This window comes from Pangasianodon hypophthalmus, chromosome 28 (genome assembly GCF_027358585.1).
Source record: "Pangasianodon hypophthalmus isolate fPanHyp1 chromosome 28, fPanHyp1.pri, whole genome shotgun sequence".
Classification (NCBI taxonomy): Eukaryota; Metazoa; Chordata; class Actinopteri; order Siluriformes; family Pangasiidae; genus Pangasianodon; species Pangasianodon hypophthalmus.
This window is the reverse complement of record NC_069737.1, coordinates 14,372,968-14,387,732: the sequence shown is the minus strand read 5'-3', so window position 1 is coordinate 14,387,732 and position 14,765 is coordinate 14,372,968. Positions and strand designations below refer to the sequence as shown.

Sequence of the window (14,765 nt, the reverse complement as noted above, 5' to 3'; positions counted from 1 at the left end):
CAGGGCCAATATCCAAGACACTCCTATTTAACAGTATGCATGTCAAGCAGTAGAGAGATAGAGAGAGCAACATGTGGAAAGACACCAACATGAGAAGTTCTTTTAAAAAAAAAAAAGACCAAAGACAATACCATAACAATAAGGGGCACAAGAACACAGACTGCATGTCCATAACTTTATTCCAAGTTCAATAACATGGCATCACCCCCATTTATTCTCAGGGAGCAACTTCAAAACTTGTCCAGGTAGCTCTGCTGGTTGAGAAACCATTTTGCTCATGGAAGGACTGGAAAACCTTGGAACTTGAACTCCTGGTGATGAACAGGAGCAGGTTGTTATGAATCACACTGCTTCTCCTGTTCAATTACTGCAAGGAAGAGAGGAAAGAGCAATTCAGCATTAAAAGATAATGTCAGTAACTGTTAGTGTGAAGCCAAACTAGCTTGTCTAGCAAGAAAATAGTTAGTATTTGAAAAAACTAGCTAGCCAAAATTGTAATAAGACAATACCCAGGCCAAGTTACTCACAGAACATTTTCCCCCAGTGTGTCCACATCATGTGTACATGACATCAATTCATTTTAAAAAGGGACAGAGCAGACCAAAAGGGGAACCAAGTGGCACCATAATCAGTTTTAGACAAAGACTAGACAGACATCCACCATCAAGCCACATTCAAGGGCATTACAGGAGAGAAAACAGAACAAACTACCCAAAGCTACCATGAGTGAAGAATCCTGAAACCTACATTGCAGTTGTTAATTTTCAAACAAAAATGCATAGAGTTCTTGGTTGCAGACATATGAATACAAGTTTCCAACCTGCTACAAGTGTGTTAGGCGCATAGAAAACACTAAAATGTGTAGGATCAAGGATGGGACCCAGTGCTTTAATGATAGTTTTGAGCTCTACATGATGTCTACATTTACAAACCTACACACCAAGACAAACTAGAGTACCAGACACCCTTACCCTCTTTGGTAGGGAGGGTATTCTTCTCCTGAGTCTCAGTCTTCTTCAGTTTAGATTTATCAAAGTGGGAGATCTCACTGATGTCAGGTTTGTCAGCCATCATGCAGGAAGCTGAACTTTCTGTATAGGCCAAAGAACATGAATTACTTTACAATCAAAGGAGTTCAAATTTGGAAAGGCCACAAACCACTTACATACCAGAATAAACTTGATATAACAAAGCCAGTAACCAACACACCAAACACTGAGACAACAAACAAAATTAGTGAGCTGTTGTTCTTTATCTGAGCTGAGACAGAGCCTGAAAATCTCATCGTCCAATCAGAAAGAGCTGTGCTAATTAGGGAGATGCTAACTGACTAATTAATGCAATTGATTGATCTGGGGCATTACATTAGTACCCCTTGCTGCAGAACCAAAAGTCCTGTAGGTGTTGTATGAACAAATATACAAGAATTAAATTAGTTATTCTACCTGGACAAAAGCTAAGGTTTGATCTGTATCAAATCAAAGTTGACCTATTAATCAAGTTGCACCAAACTTTAAACTAAGATTCAAATTTCAGTTGGGCAAAATGATGTGCTTTCAAATAACATTAAAGGCAGTAAATAAAACTGATTTCAGCTGAAAATTATGTTTACACACATGCCAAACATAGTCATGATACATCCATGCTGAAAAAAAACCCAATAGAAACCCTTATAGAATTTGTAATGGTTTTAATGGTTATAATGGGAGTTAATGGAAGCTGTAATGGTCCCTGTGGGTCTCTACTGGTAATTTGTTGCCTTCTATTGGTGGCATGTTACGTCTAATGGATACCATTAAGGACCAGTAATAGTAATGGTAATGATTTTAATGGTTAGTTGATGGTTTGTAGTGGTATTTGTAGTGGAAACCATTAGAAATTCTGTGATGGTTTCTATTGTTTTTTTTTTTTCAGCAGAGATGTTTGGGGTCTTAAGCTTCTTTAGTTTTAAACTGGAAGGAAAATTGGCAAAAGCTAACAGTGGAAGTTTCCCAAATATTAGCATTTTGTTTGGTTTTAGTCACATAAGTCAGTTCTGTAAACCAACAATTGTATAGCTACCAGTTTAGCCTTGTTCAGACTTCATGTTGGAGATTTGTTTGTGTGGTTTTAACATTTTAAAGTTAAAAGATTGTGGTGGAGAAAAAAAAAAACAAAAAAAAACAGCCGCCATTTTGAAGTCATGTGACTTTCTGCCTCAGGCACATAGTTTGGTGTTACTCCACACCAGCATGAGACTAAAGTTAAAATTTTCATTTGTATGTTAAAAATTAAACAAAATTTAAAAAATTAGGAAGTGGTTTGTGTGTTTATGTACAAATGTTGCTGAGTCGAGCAGTATATTCTGAGGCTCTGAGCTTCCATTGCTTGTTAGCCACATTAGCATCTAGTGTAAAAAGTAAAGAAGCAAATTTCAGACATGTAAATTTTTTTTCTTTTTAAATATCTACTTCGTAATGTGTATATAATAAGGCTGTGTTTGAAGGCGTGTGTGTGTTGTCTTTTAAGTGATATTTAAGCTGATATTTTGGTGACAGAAATGAAGAACTGCACTGTAAATTCATGTATTCGTCCAGAAGAGGGCGCTGTTGCATAGCAAATAAAACCCAGCACCCTGTTTGCTCTGTGTTTATTTACCACAGAAAACCAGATAAAAGCAACATAACACTGATTTAAAGGAAACCTCCACTCTGAAACACATTAAATATGCTTATATTAAACTATTTCTGATGTGTTTAGCAAGTCAGGTGCTGATTTGTTGGAAGGTGCGGTAATTTCCTTATTCCTGTAGGAAGTTCGTGGTTGTGTGCTGCTCTGACGTCACAGGGAGACATTAGGTGCGTCTCAATCAGCTCCCTAGTTCAGCATTCAGGGCACTGATCAGGGAGTCGGCCATTTTAAGGCCTGTCTCAATCGTAAAATCCCTTTTAAAAAATCCCACAATGCACTGCAAAAACCAGGTCGATGCTCAGTATGTTCCCTTACAGGAAATGACGTCATATTTTCTGAAGCCGCTCAGCTCGAAAAAAATGGCGGATGAACTCTTAGCCAACTTCGTCGACAAATATAAGTAGCTTGTTATCGTTATCGTTGTTATCGCAGCTCTCAAGTGATTACTTACGTTAGCGATTTTATGATTTTTAAAAAAATCCACTAGCTAGCCTACAATCCTGCGTGAAGTACCATGACAGAAACGCGTGTGATTAAGCTAACAAATATATATGACGTATAATGTCAGAAAGACATTGGTGCTGGAGCTGGACTCAAAGTCCCAGAATGCAATGCAGTTATACAACGCAGTTGAGACTTGGCTCAGCTACACAGCGATCTAGGAGATGACAAGCGCGATGGCGTTAATGGCTGTACTGGCATGAAGCTTTGGAAGCTGAACTGTTTGAGTGTATCAAAGAGGAGGATAAAGGACTAAAGTGCTGCTGCATTGCTGTCTTTAGCTAGAGTGATGCAGCAGTGCTTTAGTGGGTGATGTAGGAAATGTAGAAAAACAGACCTTTTTAAGGATGTTTAAAAAAAATTCACAAAAATTCAACTCAGAATTTCATTACAAAATAAATCTTTTGCACATTTGAAGATCGTATGTTAATTATAAATATTGATATGCAAGTCATTCCATGTGGATGTATTTTATTTTCTCATAACATTAGCCATTAGCTTTGAAGACATTACCTTTAGAGACTCTGTGAGAAAAAAGCAGTCAGTGACTGATCAGATGTCGAAACTCTGTTTATGGTCTGATAATGATTTCCTACCAGTCAAAAAATATTCTGGTTTGAATTTAATTTTTAATGGCAATTGGGAACTATATTTTACTAGCTAGATAGCAAACCAACAATAAACTAATTAGCAAGGTAACTAATTAGCAAGACAGTGTGGCTGTGTATGTGGTACAAAGGAAATAGACCATACAAGTCACTGAGGAAATCACTTGAATTACATGGAATCGATTTGCGTCCCTCTAGATACTCCCGTCCTCGTGCTGTAATTGATAAGCACTTAGTAGTCAGGGGAAGTCGGCGAGGGCGCGTTACAAACTGATTGCAGCGCAGAGCCGATCTCAGGCCAGGATAATTCAGGAATTCTTACTACAATCACTAATTTAGCTAAAGACATATGTTAAGAGTCAGACATCCTGTATGCTGCATTCAGGATGAGTGTGAAATGCAATTATGACCCAAGCGCTTCTGCATACGCTGCATATTTAAACTGTTCATTTGCATTACCACGGCGTCCTTATGCTGATTGAAATACAAATGTATGTATATACGCATATGTCATATGGCACACGTCTGACACCTAAGAGACATCTTTACAGCTCAAAGACTAAGATCTCTCTCGCTCTCTCTCTCTCACACACACACACACTCTTTCACTCCAGCAGAAGAGATTATATGATGTCAGGAGTACTAAAGTGTATTTAATCTCTGTGTGTATGAGAGTATATATGGGTCAACAATGAAAATGGCTTTTAACACAACAAATAAAAAAAAACTTTATAAAAAAAAACTAAATAATTCGTTTAGTTTTTTTTTTTTTTTTAATTAATTAATTAATTAATTTTATTTATTTATTTATTTATTTTTAGAAATCTAGAGGCTTGTTCATTATTTTTGGGATTTTTATTTTATACTTACAATGGATTCAAAATCTATAATATAATGAATATAAATAAAGATTATTATTTATTTATTATTATTTCATTTATTTATCTATTTTATTATTATTATTATTACTAAAGATTTTTTTGCTTATCTTTATCCTGTTCAGGGTTGCACTGGGAGCGAAGAAGGAATACACACTGGATGGGATCCCATTATTATTATTATTATTATTATTATAATTATTATAATTATTATTATTATTATCACTGCTACTAAACACTAAGATGTCTCTTATACATCCTATACAATTGTATTTATCACTGTAACACTGAATCACTGTAACAGATAATATTCTGTGTGTGTGTGTGTGTGTGTGTGCCAGCCAGAGACTTCTCTTTGGATGCCAAATTAGCCTTTTGCTCAGTGATGGACACATCCGTACTGTCTCTCTACCATCTCTCTCTCTCTGTAATGAGAGATCTGTAGTGCAGCTAAAAGCGTATGCAAATGAGACAGCTGGCATCACACACATACACACACACACACCATGTGACCTGTCAAGGTGGGGGTGGGTTTGGAGACGCACTGCAGTGAGGAACCCTACACACACACACACACACACACACACACACACACACACACACACACACTGCATGAAGGCTTCGCTGAAATAATCCCTACATGCTTGAATAAAAGTCAACGCAAGGTTGACTTTGGAATAAGATGTGTATAAGTGTGTGTGTGTGTGTGTGTGTGTGTGTGTGTGTGTGTGTATGTGTGTTTTACCATGCACATCTACACATCCTCCACATACTCAAAGAACATAGGCACGTTCTTCTGTTCTAGTGTGTGTGTGTGTGTGTGTGTGTGTGTGAGAGACCAGCAGCAGGTCTCCAGCAGGAAATGTGCCAGAGCTAGTGTTAAGCTGCCAGCTCACATGAAAACACACACACACACACACATTCCAGCAGACCAGATTGGCACCGTGAAGATTCTCTCCTGCCAAAGTACTCTCTCTCTCTCTCTCTCTTGCCCTCCCTCTCTCTCATTTTTTCTCTCTGTCTCTCTCTCTCTTTCTCTCTCTCTCTCTCTCTCTCTCTCACACACACACACACACACACACACACTTTCCCTCTACAGCTGACGAGTGTGTAAGAGGTTGTGAGCTCCAGATTGCCAAATTCTATTTGACATCTGTGCGTGTATATGAATATAGAGTACCTTTTATTACACCACGACCTCGTTAACTGTATCTATCAACATTTGCTTTGTGGCTAAACCCATCAAATTAACCCTCAGAATATGTTTAACGGTAAATCCCAGGACGATCCGTCTTGAGAGATCAAATATTAGATTGTGTAATAATTCACTCCCTGATAGAAATGATTATATTACAACCGCCGGGGCTTCATACCACTTCATACCACTTCAGACCACAGCAGCACGAGCCGAATGAAGCGCTAAACATGTTAACAAGCTAATCTACAACTTAACATTACACCACGTTGAAGTTGGAAATTAATTCACATTGAGTTAGATTTTAGGCGGATGTTCCCCAACATTGAATGTAACTATAAACAGACAAAAAGTAAGGCATTCTTTTTCATTCTTTAATAAATAAAATTTTTAGCATTGGCAAATTGCTGTGGATTCAGAGCAATAAAACACATTATAACTCTCAGTTATAGGAAAATAATATATAGAAAACTTCAGGGTGGGAATATGAACTTCGTATCAAGCTGTATCACACCACCCTCTCGTTGATTAATTTTCTGTAACAGCACTCCTGGAAATTTTTTAAAATCCTTACTTATAGTTAAATTGCTAAAATTTTTATGACACAATTATGATAACACTAGCTAGTGTTTAAAAAAACATACACCAAATAACCACCATTTTTACCAGTGGATGAACATTGAAATACCCAAATAATACATGTTTTCCCAGCTAATACAGGGACTAGTTATATAGTTTAAAAAAAAGCTAACTAAACTAGCTAACTAACTAACTAAAAGCTTAACTAGCATGAGAGCAAACTGGCTAAGCGATAAACTAGCATTTTAGTAAACAGACCAATTCGCAAGCTAGCATTATAGCAAGCTAGAACACACACATACAACTTGTAGCTATGAATTATGAATTAGCATAAAAACTAGCATTAGCTTAACTCAAAACTAGCTCATGATTAGTCTTGCTAGCTGGATATAGACTACATTCTTAGCATGTTAGTTATCATACAGCTTACATTTTATAATATTGGTTCCCCTTAAAAATACCACGTTTGAGATCTTAAACTCTAGATATGAATTCACTAAACAATTCACGAAATAATTATGGTTGATGTGGCAAAACAAAATAAAACAACACACACACACAGAATGGTGAAATCTTTTTTGCAATCATAATAACTTTCCAGTTTCTTGAAGAAAAATACATTTAAATTAAAATTAAGAATAGAAAAAAACCTGTCTGTTTGGGATGTCAGCTTTAGACCTATATTTAAAATATACATATTGATCATTGTCCCATTGTTTTTTGTTTTTTTTTTGTTTGTAATAAAAATTTGCTTAAATATTTTGTAATAAAAATTTGCTTAAATAGACCTCCAGAAAGGTCACGGCATGTTTTGAAATAATCGATTAATGAATTGTGCGCTGAAGTTCCATAGGCCAAACTAAAACCATCTGACGGAGCGTCTGGAGCCAAAAAGTGGATTTGCTGCACGGACGCCCTTAAAGCAGTTTTGTTTAATGTTGCATGTATTCTCTTGTGGCCACATTTGAACACCGTCCAATATTGCAGGAGCGAGGCTATACAAAATTGGGGTGGGGTGGGAGGGATGAGGGGAGGAGGCAGGAGGGAGGAATGAGTCTGGGGTTTTGGGGTAGAAGAAGGCTAGTTGCCTAGTGGTCATCAGAGGCCCGACCTTCTTTCTACCAGAGTTGGTGTTTGGAGAAAGCGAGGCAAAACAAAATGACAGGGAGAGAAGAAATTGGAGAGCTAGTAGTTCCAATAGAGATGAAGCTGTACCTTTAGCAGATGGAGCTCTGGCTATGTTGCAGGAAAGGATGGAGAACTAGCACTCAAATGTGGAGATCTAGAAGATTTATTTGGGGATCCAGTAGTTGGTGTTGTTCGAGAGGTAGGTCTAGTAGATGTGGCACTATCGGTTGAAGATAGAAATTTAATCATTAAATTAGATTAGATTTGGCAGTTGTCAATGGAATTCTAACATTTGGAGACTCTTGGAGATGGGATTCTAAAAGTTGGCAATGAGGATCTATCTGTTAAAGATCTAACATTTGAAGTCGGTCAAGCCATTAGACATGGAGATCTCGGAGATCTAGGGGACCTAACAACAGAAGATGAAGATCCAGTTGGAGAAATGGAGAGCAGTTGGAGAAATGGAGATCTAGCAGTTTGAGGTCTAGCAGATGGAAATAGAGATCTAACTAGTTGAAGATCAAGATGCAGCAGTTGGAGATGGAAATCTTGCAACTCAGGTCTAGGTCTAGCAGTTGGAGATTCGGATCGAAGAGTTGGAGATGGAGCTCTAGCAGATGAAGCAGAATAGAGCAGCTGGATATGGAGATCTAGCAAATATTGATGGAGAGCTAATAGTTGAAGATGAAGATCCAGCAGTTGGAGATGGAGATCTAACAGTTTAAGATGGAGACCATTTAGATGTTGCCAAGGGAGATGGATATCTTGCAGGTGGAGCATGATCACTATCATTTGAAGAGGTAGCAGATGAGGATGGGAATGTAACGGTTGAAGATGGAGATCTACCAGTTGGAGTTGGAGATCTACCAGTTGGATTTGGAGAACTACTAGATGGAGATGGAGATCTACAAGTTGGAGTTGGTGGTCTAGCAGATATATACATGACTGTAGCATTTGGGAACATGGCTGGAGTTGAGAGTGCTCTTAGGAGGTAGCAGTGCTACGGGTACGAGGCATCGGTGCTCTGGTACCTGCAGAGGGAGAGAAAGAGTGAGTGAGAGAGGAAAGAGAAAGAAAAGATGGGTGGATTGAGCTAAAAAAATATGGGAGTGGAGGTTAGAAGAGACTTTTCCATCAGGCAGTATGGCATGGCACGATAACAAATTCATAATAAATGTATAAAACATAAACTTATTTACTATATACACTTGACAGTCTCCCTGTTTCCACGAAGGCTAAAGTATTGGCACTCCCAGCGTTGTTTGGTTCACTAACATTTAAAAAAACTGCATTGCGCCATCTGTAGTATTATGCAAGACTTTTTTTTTTTAAATCCAAAACAACTTACAACTTCCTTGTTTACCCCAATTAGGTATTTAGATGACAGTGCCCCATACTTAACCTAAATTTGACTAATTGTACCTATCACAAGTCCCCATTGCATAACTCCTCCTACTTTTTGTGAGTTCTTTTATGTAACTGAAAACAGACACAGGTACTTGACCAAGGTTTTTTTTTCCTACAGTATTATGTATAGAAGGCACCACGCTGAAACCCAGGATTGGTATCAGGCCAATACCAGCAAATAGTGGTGGCTCGGATATCGGAGAAAAAAAAGAATGAATTTGATCCAATCCTGTAACAAGTGGAAAAGATTGGAATTTGGATTTTTTTTTTTTTATTTTTTTGTTAGGGTTGATTTTTATTATATTTATTACATTATTTATTCTTTTATTATTTTATTTTTTGGAAATTGTGTGTATGTGAATTAGCTATGCATTTTTCCTGTATGTATTTTAATCATTTTAAAGCTAGTAGGTTTTAAAGAAAAAAAAATATTGGCTGGGTGCTGATACTCTGATGATACACAGTTTCAGTGTCAGGATCCGTAGCAGAAAAGATAAAAGTGGTAGTGTGCCATTTCTAGTATTATGCAATGTGCCACACTGTCTGCTGTGTGTGTGTGTGTGTGTGTGTGAGAGAGAGAGAGAGAGAGAGAGAGAGAGATTCACCTCTAGGCCCAAAATCTCTCAAGTAGCAGTTAGTGCAGTAGGGCTTCTCATCATGCTGGAAAACACACACACACACACACACACACTTCTGTGAGAAAAAGCCTGTAATGCAGCCATATGTTAGACACAAGCATGCATAAACCATATTAGATTGAAGTGAATGATAAGCACACATTTGGGTGAAAAATCAAATTAATTCAAATTCGATCAGTCACTGATTAACTTCGCACATTTGCTTCTTTAGTTTTGCACTTCAGCTACGAAGCTCTGTTTTTTTTTCATAAATACATAACCAAATAATTATATTAGTGCTTCAAACAATGCCATTTAGCTCTGTATTCTCATTTCAAAATGGAATAAAATAATAGATATATTATTCATCCAGTTTTCTTCCAGTTTTTTTAATATAAGTCCACCTACAAACTTTGGAAGGTGGGCCTATTTGGGGGCAGAGTGACAGAAACCAGCACTAAGAAACACTTCAGTTTTCCAAAATGGCCACCTCCATAATGTTACCGTGTTCATGGTAAGGTTTTGTTCGTGTTCATAGGTGCCAGTGTCCTAAACCACATCAGCGCAACATGCCATGGCTATGTGGCGAGATTTGGGAATAAGGGAAAATTTGGGTCAATTTGATTTTCATTCCTTTAATAATAAAGATAATTAGAAATAAGGAAGAGATTGTGTGTGTGTGTGTGTGTGTGTGTGTGTGTGTGGGTGGGTGGGTACCTCTGCATGTTGGCCAGGCGTTAGCTGCCTTTTGCACTTGTGGCACTTCAGACACAGTGGGTGATAATCCCGGCCTAGCGACCTCTTTTTCTCACCTGAAGAAGTCACAGATCAAGAGGTCAGGTCAAGTCCCTTACGTGTGGCTACTGCTGTAGCAATTAATTCTGACTCTGACATCTGAGTATATAAAGGTACAGCTCTAACACCGGTGGAAATGCACCTGGTTCTTAAAAGGGTTTGCAGGTTCCCTGAATCAACAGCTGCTCCAGGATTGGTAACCAGTACCATGTTGGTGGAAATAAACATTTCAACCAAATGATAAGCAAGGGCAGACCCTAGAACCTGGGATGTTTGGTTGTTCTTTGAATTTCTGCCATTTTTCTTGTGCATTAACACAAGGCTGAGCGTCAGATCTGGGGAAATGGTGAACACCTACATTCATTTATCTTTAGTTAACCTGGTCAGGGTTGTGGTGGATCTGAAGGTCTGGACACTCATCCATTCCACATTCACTCACTTAGTCAAACCTAGAGGCACTTTACAATAGCCAAGTCAACCTACTTGGGAGGTGGGAGGAAACCGCAGAACCTGGAGGAAACCCATGAGACATTAACCTGAGCTTGGGATTGAACCCCAGACCCAAGAGTCATCAGTGCTACCTGCTACACCATCTACATACTTTTTTTTATATATATATATATATATATATATATATATATATATATATATATATATATATATATATATATATATATAAAAGGTTTTGGAGGGTTAATGGATCTAGGTGTCTACTTGAAATCTTTTTTTTCTGTTGTAGGGTCCTACGTAGAACCTTTAAGGGTTTCCTCATAGAGAAAACTGAAGAAAACTTAAATGTTCTATATAGCACTCTACATCAGAGAGATTTTGGATGGTTAATGGTTCTAGGTCTGTACTTAAGATCTTTTTTTTAAAGGAAACCCTTTATTTTTTTGAGTTCTGCATAGAAACTTTAAGGTTTCTTCGTTTTTATTTTTAATACGTGGATTCCTTTCAAGGTCCTTTGTACTGTATGACTGTACAACAAAGGGTTTCAAGATGGATAATGGTTCTAGGTGTCTACTTGAGATCTTTTCTCAAGTGGAAACTCTCTGTTGTAGGGTTATACACAGAACCTTTAAGGTTTGGGGAACCCCGTAAAGGTTCTAGGTAGGACTGTACAACAGAGGATCTTCGGATGGTTAATGGTTAATGTGAAAGGGAAAGCCTCAGCTGGAGGGTTCCCCCCCATATAGACAAACTAAATAGTGCTTGTTTTTTTAAGCGTGTGAGCTCTCAATTTTGGATCTGTCCAACATTCCCAATTTCCCTCCATCTTGGATCAGTTTCACATCCACATTTGGCCTTCGTCTTGGCCCGCTTTCCGTTCTCACGCAGAATCAACATGTCCTGTGCTGCCTGCTGTCTTCACTCTATAACACAGATTACAGGATTGGGCCAGAAACCGTTGTCCCAGTCATCCCTGGCTCCGAGTCGGTTGCGGGTTTCCAGAACTTTCTAGCAGAGCTTGGCTTTGGAGAGCGGCCTTTCTTTAAGCAGCCATGGCTTTTAGCCTTGCAGCTGCCAGGTTAAACAATCTCTCTCTGTCTATCTCTCTCTCTCTTTCTCATTCTTTCTGCCTGTCTTATGCTGTTTCAAGCCAAATCCACTTCCTGCCACAAACCCGAACCTCCAGCTCACTTCCTGTACCGGCTGACTCATGGAGAGTTAGTTTGAGAACGGTTAGGTACTGTCTCTCTCGTTCTCTCTCCCTCTTTCTCTCTCACGCACACACACACACATACACACGCATATATAGCCTACATGCAATAATAAGCCAACATTTATAAAAAGGTTTTTGTCCAGTCTTTGAAAGTCAGTTAGAATTGCAATGTGGAAAGTTTTAGAACTTCACCATGAAGTCATTTCTAAACTGTCAGTTACATTTGGCCACCCAAATGAGTTTATATTTGAAGTAAGACTTCAAAGAAAGAAGGGCTTTGGCACAGCAGATCCATCACATGCTGAAAATCGAGGCTAAACAAGAGCAAGCGTAAGGCCAAGCACCCCTCTAAAGCCTTGGATTGGGCTCAAGCTGTTACTAAGGTTATGGTTTTGGCTATTTTGAGCTGCATATGGCTTTTTTTGTTTTTGCCAGGGAGTGAACCAAGATGAATGTATATACAGAGACTTTCTGTTATTATGGGAGCTCAGTATTATGCGAGTATGTTGGTTCGTGCTCCTCTTTTGCGACTTTTAACCTCGATAAACTCATGCAAGGTCTATTCCCAAAGATTAAAAAAAAAACCCTCAGAAAGTGACTATAGAGCAGAAATGATTACGAAGCAGACAAATAGATCCCCCTCCCACCCAAAAAAAAGAGGAAAAGAAAAACCTAGCTTTTTTTTTTAAACAGGAAGTAAGCAAAGTGGTCAAAAAACAGTACGAAGCTAAACGGACTCACCGAAGTAGACGGGCTTCCCGCAGATAGGGCAGTAGCTCACCATGGCTGCAACGGAGTCTGACAGGCTCGACACGAGACCCAGGAAATGTGCTAACACTCTGAAACGCACGAAAGGATGTGGTAAGAGATACTGGCTGACAGGAAGCAAAAAAAAAAACAACATTTAAACAAAAACAGTATTGAGCGATGCAAACGTGGGGCGTGATTAGGTGTGAGGATGTGATGATGAACTGAACATGGGGTTTCATTTAGCACACGTAATACCTGCGGTTAGAAATCAAAGACGATGTTGAGAAAGGTGTGAAGTCACCCAGAGATTTCTAGACACTTATACCATGGCACTGTTGAATTCCCGTTTCTCATTTGTCACAAACTGTTGATTAATGTTTTTTTAGTTATATTAATGTGCTTGTTCTAATACGTTATTGTTTCTATAGAAACGACTTACTTTGTTGAAATGGTGAAGTTTTCTGTAAGGAGGTTTAATATTTAGGGAAGGAGTCTCCAGTGTCAGTGCTTTGTAACAGTCAGAGGTAAAGCTTTATGTTTAAAATTTTACACGCCACTCCATTGTTGATTATTTTCCTGTAACCGAGTGACACTCATTACACTGTAACAACAGAGTTATAGATACTTGTCAATTGAAAGCGACAGAGAGAAAGAGAAGAGGATGAATGAATGATGGAGAGAAAGGAATTGAGATGACATCAGGTCATATTTCATCAATCCCTTTTTTCCTTCCTTTCTTTCCACCCTTTCTCTTGTCCGCACATCCCTCCTCGCTCTTCCTCTCTCCCACAGATTACACAGATCCAGTGTGGGAGAGTTGGACAGGAAACCCAAAACTACACACACACACACACACACACACACACTCATCAATGACATCACCAGACAGAGGCTTTAGAGAGAAGGTCTTTGTGAAGCCTCTTCTCCGAAACCATGTGTGTTTCTGTATGTGTGCTTGTGTGTGTGTGTGTGTGTGTGTGTGAGAGAGAGAGAGAGCACATTGTGTCCTTCTCCTTAAAGGTGCAGTCTGTAATTTTTAGAAGCGTATCTAGACATGTAATAATCATATTATTTCAAAGATACGTCATAATATTGCCAAGCAGTGGCTCTCGCTAGTTTTTACATTTTATCCTCCTCCGATGTTCACACTACGACGTATCAAAGCGTCAATTCATTTCAGCGAATTTAGCAACAGTGCGACATTTGATTTAAGATTTTTTTTTTTCTATTTTGTGTAAATTAGGCAAAGTAAATCCAAACAATTGGCTCAAACGATTCCTAGTACAGGTACCAGTTTTCTCACTAATTAGTGCCTTATTTATTTTGTGTTTAACAAAAAGCTTTGGCAGCTATATATAGCTACACCCGGTTCTCATTAGAACTGTAAAGAAATGGTTGACAGGCCACGCCCACAAGCAACGCCCACATTTTTCCATCCTCTGAATCCGTCCTCTTTCATTCCTGGAGTTGCTTGGGGAGGAACGTGAGGATTCAGAGGATGCTAATTTTTACAAACCGCTCCTTTAAAGACATGTAGAAATCCTCTTTATGTTCAGCGTTGTCATTAATTTACCTTGATGCTAATAATTAAAAACAGTAATTTATGCTAAGGAGTGCATTGACCTGAAAAAGTGAAGTTTTGATGTTTGAGTTTACAGTTAGCTAAGAGTTAACTTGAGCAAAGCTGTACGCAAAATTAGGGTGACATTTTGATCTGCAGCTCTGAATATTTTAAATTAATTATTACTCTTGAAATAATAAACCTGATAGTGATATTTTAATATTTATGTTTCCATTATGTCTGATTGATGTTTATCTCTAGGCTAAGTGTGTGTGTGTGTGTGTGTGTGTTCACGATGTTATGCAACATGTGTCAGGTTGGTGCCAGTAACACCTTTAGCTGTGTATTATATATTTATATTAGATTTGTGAGAGGGTGTGTAATGTGTTTGTGTGTGTGTGTGTGTGTGTGTG

General features: G+C 38.4%; 2 protein-coding genes across 2 annotated transcripts; both read right to left on the bottom strand.

Moving 5' to 3' along the window:
* Positions 1-161: 161 nt before the first annotated feature.
* LOC113547319 (thymosin beta-b) lies at positions 162-1,283 on the bottom strand. The gene is made up of 3 exons (XM_026947590.3): positions 1,170-1,283; positions 972-1,091; positions 162-367 (listed from the first exon to the last, which is right to left on the bottom strand). The coding sequence occupies exons 2-3, from the start codon at positions 1,072-1,074 to the stop codon at positions 336-338; spliced, it is 135 nt and encodes a 44-aa protein (XP_026803391.1). The 5' UTR covers positions 1,075-1,091; positions 1,170-1,283; the 3' UTR covers positions 162-335.
* A 4,929-nt stretch (positions 1,284-6,212) lies between these two features.
* Positions 6,213-12,906, bottom strand: zgc:195282 (uncharacterized protein LOC100192223 homolog). The gene is made up of 4 exons (XM_026947622.3): positions 12,783-12,906; positions 10,301-10,395; positions 9,572-9,626; positions 6,213-8,590 (listed from the first exon to the last, which is right to left on the bottom strand). Exons 1-4 carry the CDS (start codon positions 12,823-12,825, stop codon positions 8,544-8,546), a joined length of 240 nt encoding a protein of 79 aa, XP_026803423.1. The 5' UTR covers positions 12,826-12,906; the 3' UTR covers positions 6,213-8,543.
* Between the last annotated feature and the right edge of the window lie 1,859 nt (positions 12,907-14,765).